At 36.2% G+C, this 14,514-nt stretch overlaps 1 protein-coding gene across 3 annotated transcripts in view; it reads right to left on the bottom strand.

Moving 5' to 3' along the window:
• Positions 1-14,514, bottom strand: part of mprip (myosin phosphatase Rho interacting protein) — a 77,025-nt gene that overhangs the window by 18,517 nt on the left and 43,994 nt on the right. For 2 of the 3 annotated variants that reach the window (XM_056470127.1, XM_056470126.1), the window contains exons 14-16: positions 13,849-14,350; positions 12,005-12,142; positions 6,110-6,163 (exon numbers count right to left, since the gene is read on the bottom strand). In XM_056470127.1, coding sequence (XP_056326102.1) covers positions 6,110-6,163; positions 12,005-12,142; positions 13,849-14,350 — 694 coding nt within the window. The remainder of the gene's footprint in view (positions 1-6,109; positions 6,164-12,004; positions 12,143-13,848; positions 14,351-14,514) is intronic. The other variant, XM_056470128.1, reaches the window with a different exon arrangement.

The raw sequence follows: 14,514 nt of genomic DNA, 5'->3' as shown, positions 1-14,514 counted from the left end.
ATTTAATACATGTTTATAAAATCCTTTAATGTTTGTGTGGAAACTGAACGTTTATAAATGAGACCCCAGGACACTTCAGACATCCACATTATATTCCATTATATGGTTAAATAAATAATCAGTTCTCTCTCGCTATTTTTGGTTTACATCTGACAACACAAGTGTGTTTTAACATCAAACATTAATTAAAAAATTCATTTGAATGCAAAATGGTTTATGAATATAAAGTCACTTCAAACAAAAGTACTCAATTACTAATTTAATCATTAAAGCTGTAATTAAATAACTTTAATCAATCTAAAATTACTCAATGCGTAATTGAATTCCTTGACTAAATACTAATGCGTGTAAATCTCAATGCCTAGACAGCAGAAATTAAACTGATAATTCTTTAAATTGGAGTCAAACAGGACCTTTTAGCTTTAAAACTTGAGCAATATCTGTATCAAAACACAAAACTTTATAAGGACATCATATTTATGCTACACATCATATACAGTAAATGTCATTGTTTCTACAGCATGTGCAGGTGTGGACAAATAAAACCTCCTTGCATAAGTTAATATGCTAAATATCTGAATGTAAACATGAGATTGTGCTGAATTAATTTCTCTATTATTTCCTTAACCATGTGCAGTTGTCTTGATCAATGATAAATGCTCTGCAAAATAAATCTTACTCTGCTTCTCTGGGTTGATTTACATTTGTACAGTATTTAAGTAAGTCAAATTAAAAGTAATCCCATACTTGACATTTCTCAGCAGACTCAGGTCCACATAAGTGCCTGGGCCCTTAGAATCATCCCAACTTTCCCCCTCAGCGGCGCCCGTGCCCAGAGGGAAAATCTGACATTGCGATATTTTGTTTTACTGTGCTAAATATTTTACAGTATGAATATAATTGCAGCAGATGATTCGAATAGCTCCATTTGGAAAGATATTCATTCATTTAGATCGACTGGGATGATCAAGACTTGTTCTGTGCAGTGCATCTGCATAAATAATAATAAATTACAAGCAAAAATCAATAACTACACAGTGCTTTAGGATTTCCTGGGAAGTCCAACAGTATTCAAGTACAGAAACCGAACAATTGAATGTAAAGAGCATGGTCATCAGTCTATAAATAATTTTGAAAATGTCCAATATTCAAGATCTTCTGCTTTTAATCTTTAATAAATAATCTAATCCTGCAGTGTGACTACTGCAGATACACACATTGCGATATCAATGCTCAAGAGATATATTGTTCAGTCCTACTAACAATCACTTTGAAAACCAAGACAACTAGCGCAGATGAAACACAAATCTGTTGTGTCCTCCCGTCACACTCTGAACATGTAATTGAATATACATTTACCTGGACTTCAGACATCTTTCATGTTTTTTTCTTATTAATGCACTGGGTTATGAATCCATGTAAAACTGATTATATTATACTGTATAGATTCAACTATTTCTTTTAACTTTGTGTGCAATTTAAAACTCTTATAGAGCCACAAACAGTTACACACAAGTAAACTGCACTGCAGTGTACACTGCATGATCAATCCTATCTAAAAATGCATAATACCTGCACTAAATTAGAGCAGTGTTTCCCAACCCTGTTCCTGGAGGCACACCAAGAGTACATATTTTGGATGTCTCCCTTATCTGACCCATTAACTTCAGGTGTTGGAGTCTCTCTAATGTTCTGGTGAGTTGATTCAGGTGTGTTTGATTAGGGAGAGCTTGAAAATGTGGACTGTTGGTGTGCCTTCAGGAACAGGGTTGGGAAACACTGAGGCTGCGTCCGTCTACTCAGTAGGTACTGCATTTGTATTTAAACGTGCAACTCGGAAGTTAGAAAAGTGCGCTCTATACTGTATGAACAGAACTTGATCCTACTACAGCCGGCATTTTGTCATGATCAGGTGACCTACCCGCATCACTTCACTCCCATTCTGAATTCTCTCACGCGGACGGGTACTTCTCACATACTGCTTTTCCAATTCAATGAATTCAGACATCCTACTCATCTCACATACTGATTTTAACTTAGTATATCGTACGGAAGTATGCGATTTTGGACGCAGCCTGAATTAGATGCCACAATAGTATGGGAATGAACAAATATTCCTGCAAGTCAGAGCACTTTAAGCTGAACTGTCAGTGCTGTTCATGATGTTTTGCAAATCAACATACTAATAAGAGAGAGAGAGGTTATCGCTAATGACGCAAAAGTACAGAATACACACCTACACACCACTTTATTAATAATATAAGTGCTATTTCTGATTTTTCTTGACAGAATTTGACCCAGAAATGTAAATCCTGTCATTATTTCCTCATCCTCCATTTGAACACGGATGAAGATATAATGAAGAATGCTGGAAAAAAAACAGCCATTGACTTCCATAGTGTTTTAGTTCCTACCACGGATATCACTGGCTCCTTCCCCCCAAAACATCAGAATACAACTGAAGTCAGAATTATTAGCCCCCCCTTTTTTCTTTTTTTGCCAGATTGAGGAATTTCTCACAGTATTTCCTCTAATATTTGTTCTTCTGGAGAAAGTCTTATTTGTTTTATTTCAGCTAGAATAAAAGAAGTTTTTAATTTTTTAAAAGCCATTTTTGGGTCAATATTATTAGCCCCTTTAAGCTATATATTTTTTCGATAGTCTACAGCAGTGTTTCCCAACCCTGTTCCTGAAGGCACACCAACAGTCCACATTTTCAACCTCTCCCTAATCAAACACACCTGAATCATCTTATCATAACATCAGAAGAGACTCCAAAACCTGAAGTGAATGGGTCAGATAAGGGAGACATATGTACTGAAAAATATGTACTGTTGGTGTGCCTCCAGGAACAGGGTTGGGAAACACTGGTCTACAGAACAAACCATCGTTATACAATAACTTGCCTAATTACCCTAACCTGTCTAGTTAACCTAGTTAAGCCTTTAAATGTCACTTTAAGCTGAATAGAAGTCGTCATCTTAGATTTATAAGGTTCTATCTGACATTTTTGTCAAAATGTAATTATTGACATATTCTTATTAAATGACAACTTATTTACTTTATGGGATGTTTTTTAGAAGTTGTTGCACACATACTGTTTGCTATATGAAATGCAAAAACTTTGAAGCTCAATATCTCAAAATCATTCAATACGCAGACAGAACCTTATAATTCCAAGGTGACCAAGTGTCTTGAAGAATATCTAGTAAATATTATGTGCTGTCATCATGGCAAAGAGAAAATAAATCAGTTATTAGAGATGAGTTATTAAAACTATTATGATTAGAAATGTGTTGAATAAATCTGCTCTCTGATAAACAGAAACTGGGGGAAAAATAAACAGGGGGGCTAATAATTCTGACTTCAACTGTATCTTCATTTTACACCATTTAAAGGTTTAAAACCATTTGAGTGTGAGTAAATTATTTGTTATTTTCTGTCTCTTTAAGAGCAAATCACACTGATGAACTCGAACACAAAAGACAGATCTTCTAATACATCACTATTCCTCAAATGAATGTTTTAATTCAACACCTAGATAACAGAACACTCATTAATTATGAGTAAATAATTGGTGCAATTCTGCAGTATATGTATATAATTATTCAAATAAACTTAATGCATACATGTAATTTAACGATCTCTGTCTTGAGCTTTAAATCTTACAGAAACAGACTGCACATTTAACCTCAGCTACTATCATGCATTATTGATTGTGGATTAGTTAAAGCAGCTGGCGATCTGCAGATATTAATGCACTGGCTATTAATCAGGAAAAGAAAAGCTTCAAGTGTAAAAACTAATAATTTTTCAGCATAAAATGAATGACTGCATTTTAATCTTGAATGTGAGAGTGGTGTTTTTCCCTCGTGTTCAAGCGCACATGCACAGCCATGCAGATAGAGAGATCAGACTAAACCAAAAGCACCACAGAGCGGGGTTAGTACATGAGAGAAAGGAGAGGAAAGGGTCAGGTTTAAGACTGCCACATGAAAGCACACGGAAACTCCTTGACCTTTAGCTTTTCCAGATCTTTCTCGTATTTCTGACGCAGATCTCCATCTTTCTGATGCATTTCTTGGCTCAGTTCCGACTCTCGGCGCACCAGCTTCAGGATTTGCTCTTTGAGGGATCCCAAACTCGAATCTTTATCTTCAAATCCGACAGCGTCCCGGAGCTCCTCCATCTGCAGACTGAAGTGTGTTTGTAATTCTCGCCTTTCCGCTTCGTGCTTTTTCTCCAGGTTCTCCATGCACACGGTCAGCGAGTCGATCTCTCGGACGTTCTCTTCAGATCTCATCTTCAGGGTTTCTCCAGCTTTCTCCAACTCCTTTTTAAGCTTTTCCACATCACTCTCGTAAACCTCCTTCAGCTCTCGAAGCTCCTTCTTATGTCTCGCCATCAAATCCTGCAGCTGAATAGTTTTATCCAAAGAGTCGATGGGCTCTCCTTCAATTTGAATGCGTGTCATTGCTAGTTCATGCTGCGTCCTCATTTCTGCACGTGCAAACTCTTTCTTCATCTTGGCTGTTTGGTACATGTGTGTTATATCTGTTATTGCCTCCCGTATGTAATCAGATCTGCTCCTCAAAGTGAGTTTCTCATCCGTTTGCTCAGAAGTCTGATTTAATAACGCCACTTTGCTCTGAACCACTTCAGAGAGACTCTTCATGATATCTGCGTCATCTTCCTCATGCATTGTATCTCCTGGTTGAATGTTGGAGAGCTTGTTTGCATGAATCAGCATTTTATTATCCGCCATCATTCGCTCTACGACTTGCCTCACAGATGGATCCTCTTTCTGTAGACCGTCTAAAATCCTGCATAAAACCCTTCTCTCTATCATCAATCCTGTGTGATCCTCATCTGAAATAAATGCATCGCATTCTGCCTTTCTGCCGCTTACTAACGCGCCAAACACAAGCATTAGAGACTCTGACTTTCTCTTTAAATCCTCCTCATTCACAGCTTCTTCTTCCTTCTCATGCATAAACTCACTTTCGGTTTTCCCGCTGAGCACTGCTTGACTTTCTAGCTTCAGTTTTAACCCTGCGATCTCCTCCCGAGCTTCTACAAGCATCTGATCGAGCGTCCTCACCGCGTCCTCTTGTTTGGGACTCTGCGACAGGAGTTCCTCACACATTTTCTCTTTCTCTGAAAGTTTGCATTGAAGGATCTCCAATTGACACTTGAGATCATCTTCACTTTCCGCCACCTGAAATCCAAGTCCACGAAGAGTGGCTTCTTTCAACTGCAACCTTTTCTCAGTGTCTTTTAAATTACTACCAAGCGTCTCTAATTTAATAAGAGCTTCTTGAAGCTTCTGGGACTTTTCGCAGAGCTCTCTCTTACCTGCGGACTCTTTATCTTCTTCCTTACTGTTTCGCAGTCTACAAACCTCCGCCTTCAGCCTGTCTATCTCTCGATCGGCTTCTCTCAGTTGGTTCACGATTTCCTGATAGCGCTGATTCAACGCTATATTTTCATTGGCCAGAATCTCCACCTGCTGCGACAGATCTCTGCTGCTCATATCAGGACTGAACTCTTCTACTCTTGATGAAGCCTGCAGGAGACTCTCCGCTTTTTGCTTCTGAACTCGTCCCAGCATGTCCTCCATAGTGAGCAAACGCGCTTCATAGTCTCGAATACAATCGCCAGCCTTTTCCAAACTTCTCCTCACAGCCTCGCTCTCAATCTCCTGCTGGTTCTTCAAGTTGTCCAGCAGTTTCTGGCATTGCGTTATTTCTCCGACTGAGCGACTGTGTTCGCTTTGCTCCACTCCTGGAGGAGATTCTACCAAGCAAACGTGTTCGCTATGCAACTGGATGAGCTTTATAAACTCCCTTAATGTTAAAGGTTCATCAGTGTTTATTAAGTTCTCAAGCTCTCGAATGGTTCCCTCACTATCCTGAAGAGTAAAAGTGAGCGCTCTCGAGGGACAGACCTCGTGTTTTTTGGTGTCAGAAAGCGAAGGGTCCTTTGCGGGCCAGTGTGAGAGAGAAAGGCCAAGCTGTGCCTGCATGTTGCGCTTTTTCAGTTCTTGCAGCTGCAGGAGCTCTTTGGTTTCCTGGTACTTCTTTGTTAAACTCTGAGCTTGAGAACTAACCAGTTCAGTCCTCTTCATCTGCGGCTCTGTCTCAACACTCAAAGGGGACTCCAGCTTGGAAAAGGGGACCAGACAGTTGGTTAACAGGTGAATCATTCTAGATTATAAATCAACAAGTTATCCATAAGATGAGGATTTCAGGAAAAACAAACAGCATAATCACATTTCATGACACAGGGTTCCCACTCCATATCAAGTTCACTGACTTAAAAGCTGATATATGTGATGTGCCAGTGTGTACGTAGCTCCTGTCTGCAGAAGATGCATCTGAATACATTTTCAGTGCCCTCGACTGATCAATGCCTTTGAGAAAACACTTTTTTCCATGTTATTTTCCAAACTAAGGCCCAATCCCAAATCTCTTCCTTAGCCCTTCCTCTTCCCCTCGTTTAGTGCGTTCACGTGAAGGGGTTAGGAAGGCTGAAAGGGCTAAGGGGAAGCGCTAGATAACCCTTGAAACTGAGATTTATCAGGAACACACTCTAAAGTAAATTTCCCAGATGCACAAATCAGTAAAAATAATAATTTTTTTGGCATTATTAAGAATTTACAACAAACAAGCATGTGTTTTATTACATTTATCACGGCATTCATGTTTTATAGTGATGCTTTTTAAAAATAAAACCATTTAAAAAAACAAAATGCTAAATTTGGCTATCTATAATCCATCATAATAACTTCTGTATAGCAGTCCCTCAATGTACTTTCCCATCTGACACTCCAATACCATATCAGAGAAGTCTGGTATAGCGTTAATGTTGATTTATTTTGTATTGATGAATATGGCCACGGTGTAAATGCACAGTACAGTTACGAGCTGATTACCACATTATATCATTATGATAACATGATATCGTTGCCTTCTGTGATTTCTTGAACATAAACCAGAAATCAACAGAACTGGAATAACTATAGCAGTCGCCATCGCTGATCTTATATAAAGTAAGAGCTCACGGTGACGCATGATGACGTGTGCGGGTGCTGTCTCATATCTTAGGGATACATTTAAAACTGTTTCAAGGGCTAAAGGAAATGGGTAGAGAGCTACATAAATAGAATTGGGATTGGGCCTAGAACTTGTGCAGCAAAACTAATACAGGAAAATCCGGAATAACACCCCAGTGCCAAATACCAAGTTCCCTGACTTTCACTGAATAAAAGCTGATGTTTTTCTCATATGCCAGTGTTTGTGTATCTCCTGTATTCAAAAGATTTTCAGCACCCTTAAGATACTCAGTGCTTTTTGAGAAACCCTTTTTTCACTTCATTTTCCAACTTGAAACTTAAGCAGCAATACTAATACTGAAAGAATCTGAAATATCACCCCAGTGGCACATATAAAAATCCCTTAATTCCTCTGACTAAAGAGCAAAATGATATCTAAAGAACAGGCCACTGTTGTTCATTTATTAATAATATAACATTAACATAACGTGCAAACCACTGAACTGTAATAGAGAACTGGATTGCTCATGCCGCCGCACCGCCATATTGATAAGCTCTACTATGCTCAGGCGTTCTATGGAATTAATCGTATGATTTTAAGGAGAAAACGTCACCTAACAAGACACTCGCTTGGGTTTGAAACCATCCTTCATGTGTACTGTTCAGTCTACACAAATGTCCTAAACATGAAATAATTATTTATTTGGGCTCAGGAAGCTTTTCTGGTATTAATAAAAAGCTTAATATGGAGAAGAGGACCAAGCAGAATGAAAATAACACGTGCTCTTGGTTAACAGCAGGTGGCAGTAAAGGATTATTTTATTTGCGACGCCCCTTTAAACAGAAAGCAGCTGATATCAGAGGTTATTATCATCATCAGAGGAGACAGCTTATACAGTAACTCTTTGTACTGACAGCGATCATTCACTTGTAATACACATTCATCATTTTCTTAAGCAAATATACATAAAGATGTTTTTATTTACACAAATTGAAGCAGGTGAATTGATTTGACTTAATCCCATCTGACTGAATAGAAATGTCTTGTATGCGTATTTACAATACAGCCCTTTTCTGATTTGGTTTATAGTGCGTTGTTAAAATTAGCTGATTGTTTGGCCAAGTAAGCTCCATGGTTAAGTAAATTCATATGAAGCCAATACAATTTAAACACCGTCACAGTAAATTAATGAACACAATTGTATTTGGCTCTATGACCTGTTTTAAAAAGAGCCGTTGCTTCCATCTATAACGGGCAGGTGGATTTGCTATTGGAGTACATTATATATTACAGTGTATTATTATTTTATGATCCTCTTTTCAGCTACGGCTACTCACTTCACAGGAAAAGACTTCAATTTGCACATAAATGACAAAATAAGCTTAACAGATTCACCTCCTCCTTTACTTGTGTCAGACTTGTTACTGTACACAGAGTCATTTTTAAAGCGGAGCGTCTAATCCCCGTAGAATAGACTAGGAATGGCTATCCTTAAGGTTTTAACGGTATTACTACTTTTATCGATACCACTTATCGGTTCGGTACTTTAAGGGTTCTCTTATCGGTACTTTTGTAGTGTTTTTTTAATGAAAAACAAACAAATTGAACAGAATTAACGACTTTATTTTATTATTACATTTTTAATATAAAGTAAAACAAAACTAATAATTGTAAAACAAATAAATAAAAATGCTCCTGTGAAAGAATGCACAATGTTTTGAAGGAAAATGACTCAGTTTTTAACCTTTCTTCTGGAGAAAAATCAACATGTTTGTCTTTTCTGGCAGTCTCTTGGATCTTTCTTGGTTTCTTGTGCTCCCTGTAGCTGAAAATAGCCTCTTTGAGTTGCAAAATGCAGTTAAATAATCAGATAATGTTTAAGATGTTTCATTAACACATTCACATTAATGAGTTAATGGTGTTTTAGGAGTTAATAATGTAAAAATATGCTTTTATAATTCCTTAATAAGCATAGTTTATTATTAGACTATTCATAGGCTATATTTGTAAATATGTAAAAGCATTTTTAATGTTTAAGATTTATTTAGGCTACTGCAGAAAAACATTCTGTTTTCAATGTAAGTGAATGTGTGTGTTTATTAAACTATTAATATATGTGATTGACTGCTAGCATAACGCTGTGGATTATCTTTAACTACGGGCAGTCGAACACTTTTCATTTGTCTTTCTGCAGTTAATGCACTATTGAAAGACGTTTAGCCAGATTGTTTGCGTTTCCGCTTATACAAGTAAACATCTTGTTACGTTTGTTGCAACGAGCGTTGTCGGTGTCCACTCGGGAAATATAACATGTATGTTTCTCTCCACCACTCCGCAAGCTTACGAGCTATGTGCGCGAGTCTGTGTCGCGAGCTATGTGCTGAGTGCGCATGCACAGCCGGCTTCTATATTTTCACCGTAGTGGGCGGAAACATGAGCATTTGTCATGTGAAATTGCCAACTGTGCAGACGAATATCAAATATGACAAATTAGAAAAGGCCGGTCAGTTAAATATGCTACTGTGAGTAATGTTTATTCAGTAGTGATTCTCCAGTACCGATAGCAGAACCGTTAATGTCAGAGCTTATCCATACTTCAGTCTTTTATAATGTAGCATGGAGACCGATAAAGTACCGAGTTTCCATCCCTAGCGCAGAAGTTGTAGCTCTCTGTCAGTAGGGCACAGTAAGATGGCGGATCCAACACTTCTGGAGGCTTCACTGCCTCTTGGCAGTTTAGAACGCGACGTGCAATCCAGTCAATCTATATAGATCAGTGGTCAAAACCTTAAAAATAAAACGGCATTGACAAAAAATACATTCATATAAATGGAAACTAACAAAACTCCCTGATACTCCATGACTAGGATCTAAAATCCCAACTTAACTCAGAATAAACCATACAATTCCACGATTTTGCAGAAACGTCTTAGCTGTGGGAACCCTGATTACCTGTGTCTAATCAGTGGATTACGGTTAAATTCAGCTTCTGATGCACATTAGAACGCTAGAATTAATTAATAGCAAAACATTAGTCAATCGAAACAATGCATGCATGTTAAGAGGTTAAAGTAGAGTTGTTTCATGAGGTCAGAGACGCGATATTAGTGCTAGCTAAGAATGCCAGAACAGTTTCATGCCATTAGATCACGAGTCTGTCAATGCTATAACCTAGAACTATTGATCAACCACTGCTGTGCCTGCTTATAACAAACCTTTTCCATTCAAAAATTACTTCAATATAAACCTTAAAGTAGCTGCTGGAGATTTAAAAGTGTCCCGGATGAATATTCAACATACAGCAGCACCTTTTGACATGCACAATGATGCCAAGCTTTAAATATAAGCACTTGTTTGGATTTAACTCATAATTATTCATAAAATAATAATAATTCAACAAAATTCGTAGCTATTTAAAGAAATGTGTCAATAAAAAGGCAAGTTTCAATTCCAAATTAATCTCAGAAAACAATGCAGCCATTTTCTGAACAAAAAACTAAACACACACACACACACACACACACACACACACACACACACGTATATAAACATACACACTTCAGAGCATATATGGAAGTCGTCTGGTAAGGTTAAAAATGAACAGAATGAATTGTTAAATGTGAATAAACACTGATCATGCACATATATGCCATTTTTAGGCTTTTTGTCTTGTATGCTGATGTTTCTGTAGCTGATGTCTGATCATTTTAACTGATCTTCAGACCCTCAAGATAAACTGATACTCGATGCTTTTTTCACTATTTCTCCAACTTAAAACATACGCAGCTATTAGAATCTATGTAAAAGCGCATCATTGAGTATGAATGTATCTGGAGGGCAGAGCGAGTCTGTTTTCATGCCATCGTTGCATTGATTAATTCATGTTCAACTCATGTTAATCATATCTATGCTGGAACATGCAACTGAGCTCGCATCAAATCGACATCTCTTATAATGCCACTGTGCTTGAAGACAGCCAGGGGAGTCTTAAAGGGACGGTCCACCCAAAAATGAGAACTCTATCATCATTTACAAACCTTTTTGACTTTCTTCCTTTTTTTGAAAACAAAAGAAGATATTTTGAAGAATGCTGGAGACCTTTAACCATTGACTTCCATAGTAGGGCTGCACAAAATGTCGCAAAATTATCATTATTGTGATAATAGTGTGTGCAATAAATAAATTAGATAGAGAAATTACTTTAATGCATTGGATATTTATGTGACCAATCAGATAGGGCATTACTGTCTTTAGGCCCGCCCCCCCCAGTAGTTGCTGTTCAGCTATTGGCTGGAGCGGCCCAAAGGTGAACTCAGAGCTGGAAATCATCACTAATGATAAAACAACAACAGATAAATCAGAATGTCTGCTGAGGTTTTCACTCAGTCATAGGTGTTTTAAAGACTAAATGTCTGAACCCTGACACTTTATTTAGAATTAATTCAATCTGAAAAACATCTTTTACCTGTTTATTTCAATATAATTACATAAATAAATGATTTAAAAACATACATGGCTAATAAAAATGGCTTTTTTTCCAGGGAAATGTTATACTGTAAGAAATTCGCAATTACTACAATAACATCACACATTTTTCCTGTATCGTTCAGCACTATTCGACAGCATTTGCTTTTCCTACTATGGAAGTCAATGGTTACAGGTTTTCAGCATTCTTCAAAATATCTACTTTTGTGTTCAACTTTTCATCATAAATGTTTAAAATCACATGAGGGAGAGTAAATGGTTCATTTTAATTTTGGGGTGAACTATCCCTTTAAATTGAGGCAAAAAGTAAAAGAGCACAAGCAACCTGTTCATTTGCATGCAACGTTTTCTAGACATGCAAAGCACATGTTTGCAGATTGGAAGCAATGTATCCTCATAAAATAACACACAAATGGGAATAAAACCCCTGAATGCGTGATGAAGATGTGATAAATGTGGCCTACCGGAGAGATGTATCCGGCTCGCGTCTGCTGCTCGCGCTCCATCGCCGTCTTTAGTTTTCCCTCCAGATCCTGCTTGTGCCGATTGGAGTCCAGAAGCTGATGGTGGCAGTTCTCCAGCTGAGCCTTGAGCTCCTCCACCTCAACATAAACACCAAAACACAACAGAAGAATGTAAATAATGCTTTTAAAATTAATATACAACAAAGAATCCAAATAAAAGAATCATAACATTTTAAACATAATAATAAAAAAGGAATCTAAATCAGAAATGAATCTAAAAATAATATATAGCGAAGAATCTAAATAATGAAGAATAGAGTTACATTTTTATAAAGGAATCTAAAAACATGAACAACAAAGAATCTAAATAAAAAATTAATACTAAATAATCTAAAATAAAAAAAAAAAATAAATAAAAAAATAAAAATAAATAAAAAATCTAAACACAGTTTTAGGAACCTATAAAAATATCAAAAACAAATAATCCAAATTAAAAAATTTATCTAAAAAGAACCTAATAATAATAATAATAATAATAAAATCTAAAACAAAAAATGTAAATAAGAAATTATTCTAGAAATAATCAAGAACAAAGAATCAAATAAAAATAATTGAAAAGAACTTAATGTTTGTTTAATCTAAAAAATAATCTGAAACAAAGAATCTAAAAAAATAAATCCATAACGAAGAATCGAAAAACATTTTTAAATGAATCTAAAAAAATTATCTAAAACAAAGAATCTCAATAAAGATTAATCCAAAAATATTCTAAAATGAAGAATATAAGAAAAAAATAAATAAAAAAGCATTTCAAAAATGTAAAAAGACCCTAAATAAAGCAAATTAAAGCATACAGATTCTAACAAAAAATAAATCTAAAATGAAGAATCTGAATAAAGTTTTTTAAAAAAAATCTAAAACACTCAAAATGAAAATGATTTTACAAATAATCTAAAAGGATTTACAGGAAGCTAAATAAAAATCCAAAACAAATAATCCAAACTTAATCAATCTAAAAAGAAACTAACAAAAACAAACAAAAAAATAATAATAATTATATTAAAAAAAATCTAAAACAATGAATCTAAATAGGAAATTAATCTAGAAGAAATCTGAAACAAATGAAACATTTTTCTACAAAGAATCTATCATGAAATAAATGAAAAAATTATCCATAATGAAGAATCTACATATATTTTAAAAGAATCTAAATTTTTTTTTTATTTAAAAGAAAGAATTGAAATAATGAATAATCTAAAATTAATGCAAATAGAAAAAAAGATCTAAAAGAATTTAAAAAATAATCTAAAATCCTAAAAAAAAAACAAGAAACAAAGAATAAAAAAAAGATTCTAAAATGAAGAATCTGAATAAAGTTTTTAAAAGAATCTAAAACAATCAAAATAATCTAAACACATTTTAAGGAACCTATGAAAAGAATACGAAATATAAAATAAATAAGCAAAATAAAACTAATCTAAAACCTAAATCCTAAAAATAATTTAAGGAGGCTAATGACACTTTTTAATCCAAAAAAGGATCTAAATATAAAAATCTTTTAAAAATCTGAAACAAAGAGTCTAAATAAGAAATTATTCTAGAAAAAATCTAAAACAAATAAAATAATAATAATCTAAAAAGAATCAAAATAAAAATGAATCTAGAAAGAATTTAAAACAAAGAACTGAAATAAAAAAGAATCTAAAAGAATCAAAAAACAATGTAAAACGAATTAAAAAAAAAAAAAAAAAAACCTACAGCAAATCTAATTATTATTATTGTAAAGGAATCTAAAAGAACGAATGTAAATTGTAAAGAGTAAATCAGCTGTTTTATCGTCGCACCCCTCTCTTGTATCCCTCCAGCAGCTTCTCCATGTCTGTGGTGTCTCTGCTGTGGGTGGAGCCTAACGGAACCCTGCGCTCATCTCTGATTGGTGTTTTCTCCACCTGCTGCCAGCGCTGCTCGATCTCATCCTCCACCCGCTGCTGCCACTCAGCCGACGGGGGTGGAGCTTCAGTCTGGGCCACGCCCCCCGACTCTTGCTCCATCAATGCGGGATCAAAGGATGCCCCGGTAACGCTCTCATACCGCCGCCTTCGCTCCTCCCTCCTCTTGCTGCGCTCTGTGATCTCCGCCTCCTGCGCTCTCTGCTGAGCCAATGCCTGAGCGATGGGACGAAACTCCGCCCAGTCGAAGGTTTTGCTCCGCCCCTCTCGCCTGCGTTCCCGCGCACGGCTTTTTTTGGCTCCTGTTTCCCGCTCCACAGATGCCTCAGAGGACGGAGAGTCCTGCGTCACGTCAGGTCGACAAACACCCTCAAACGACCCATGCTCATCAGTCAGGCTGGGTTATTCAGGAGACAACAATATATCAAACACACAGATGAAGTCTATGGCAAGAATTTCCCAAATGATGTTTCTCAGATTGAGGATTTTCTCACAGTATTTCCTCTAATATTTGCTCCTCTGGAGAAAGTCTTATTAGTTTTATTTCAGCTAGAATAAGAG

This window comes from Danio aesculapii, chromosome 12, assembly GCF_903798145.1.
Source record: "Danio aesculapii chromosome 12, fDanAes4.1, whole genome shotgun sequence".
In the NCBI taxonomy this organism is placed as follows: Eukaryota; Metazoa; Chordata; class Actinopteri; order Cypriniformes; family Danionidae; genus Danio; species Danio aesculapii.
This window is presented reverse-complemented; position numbering and strand designations above follow the sequence as displayed.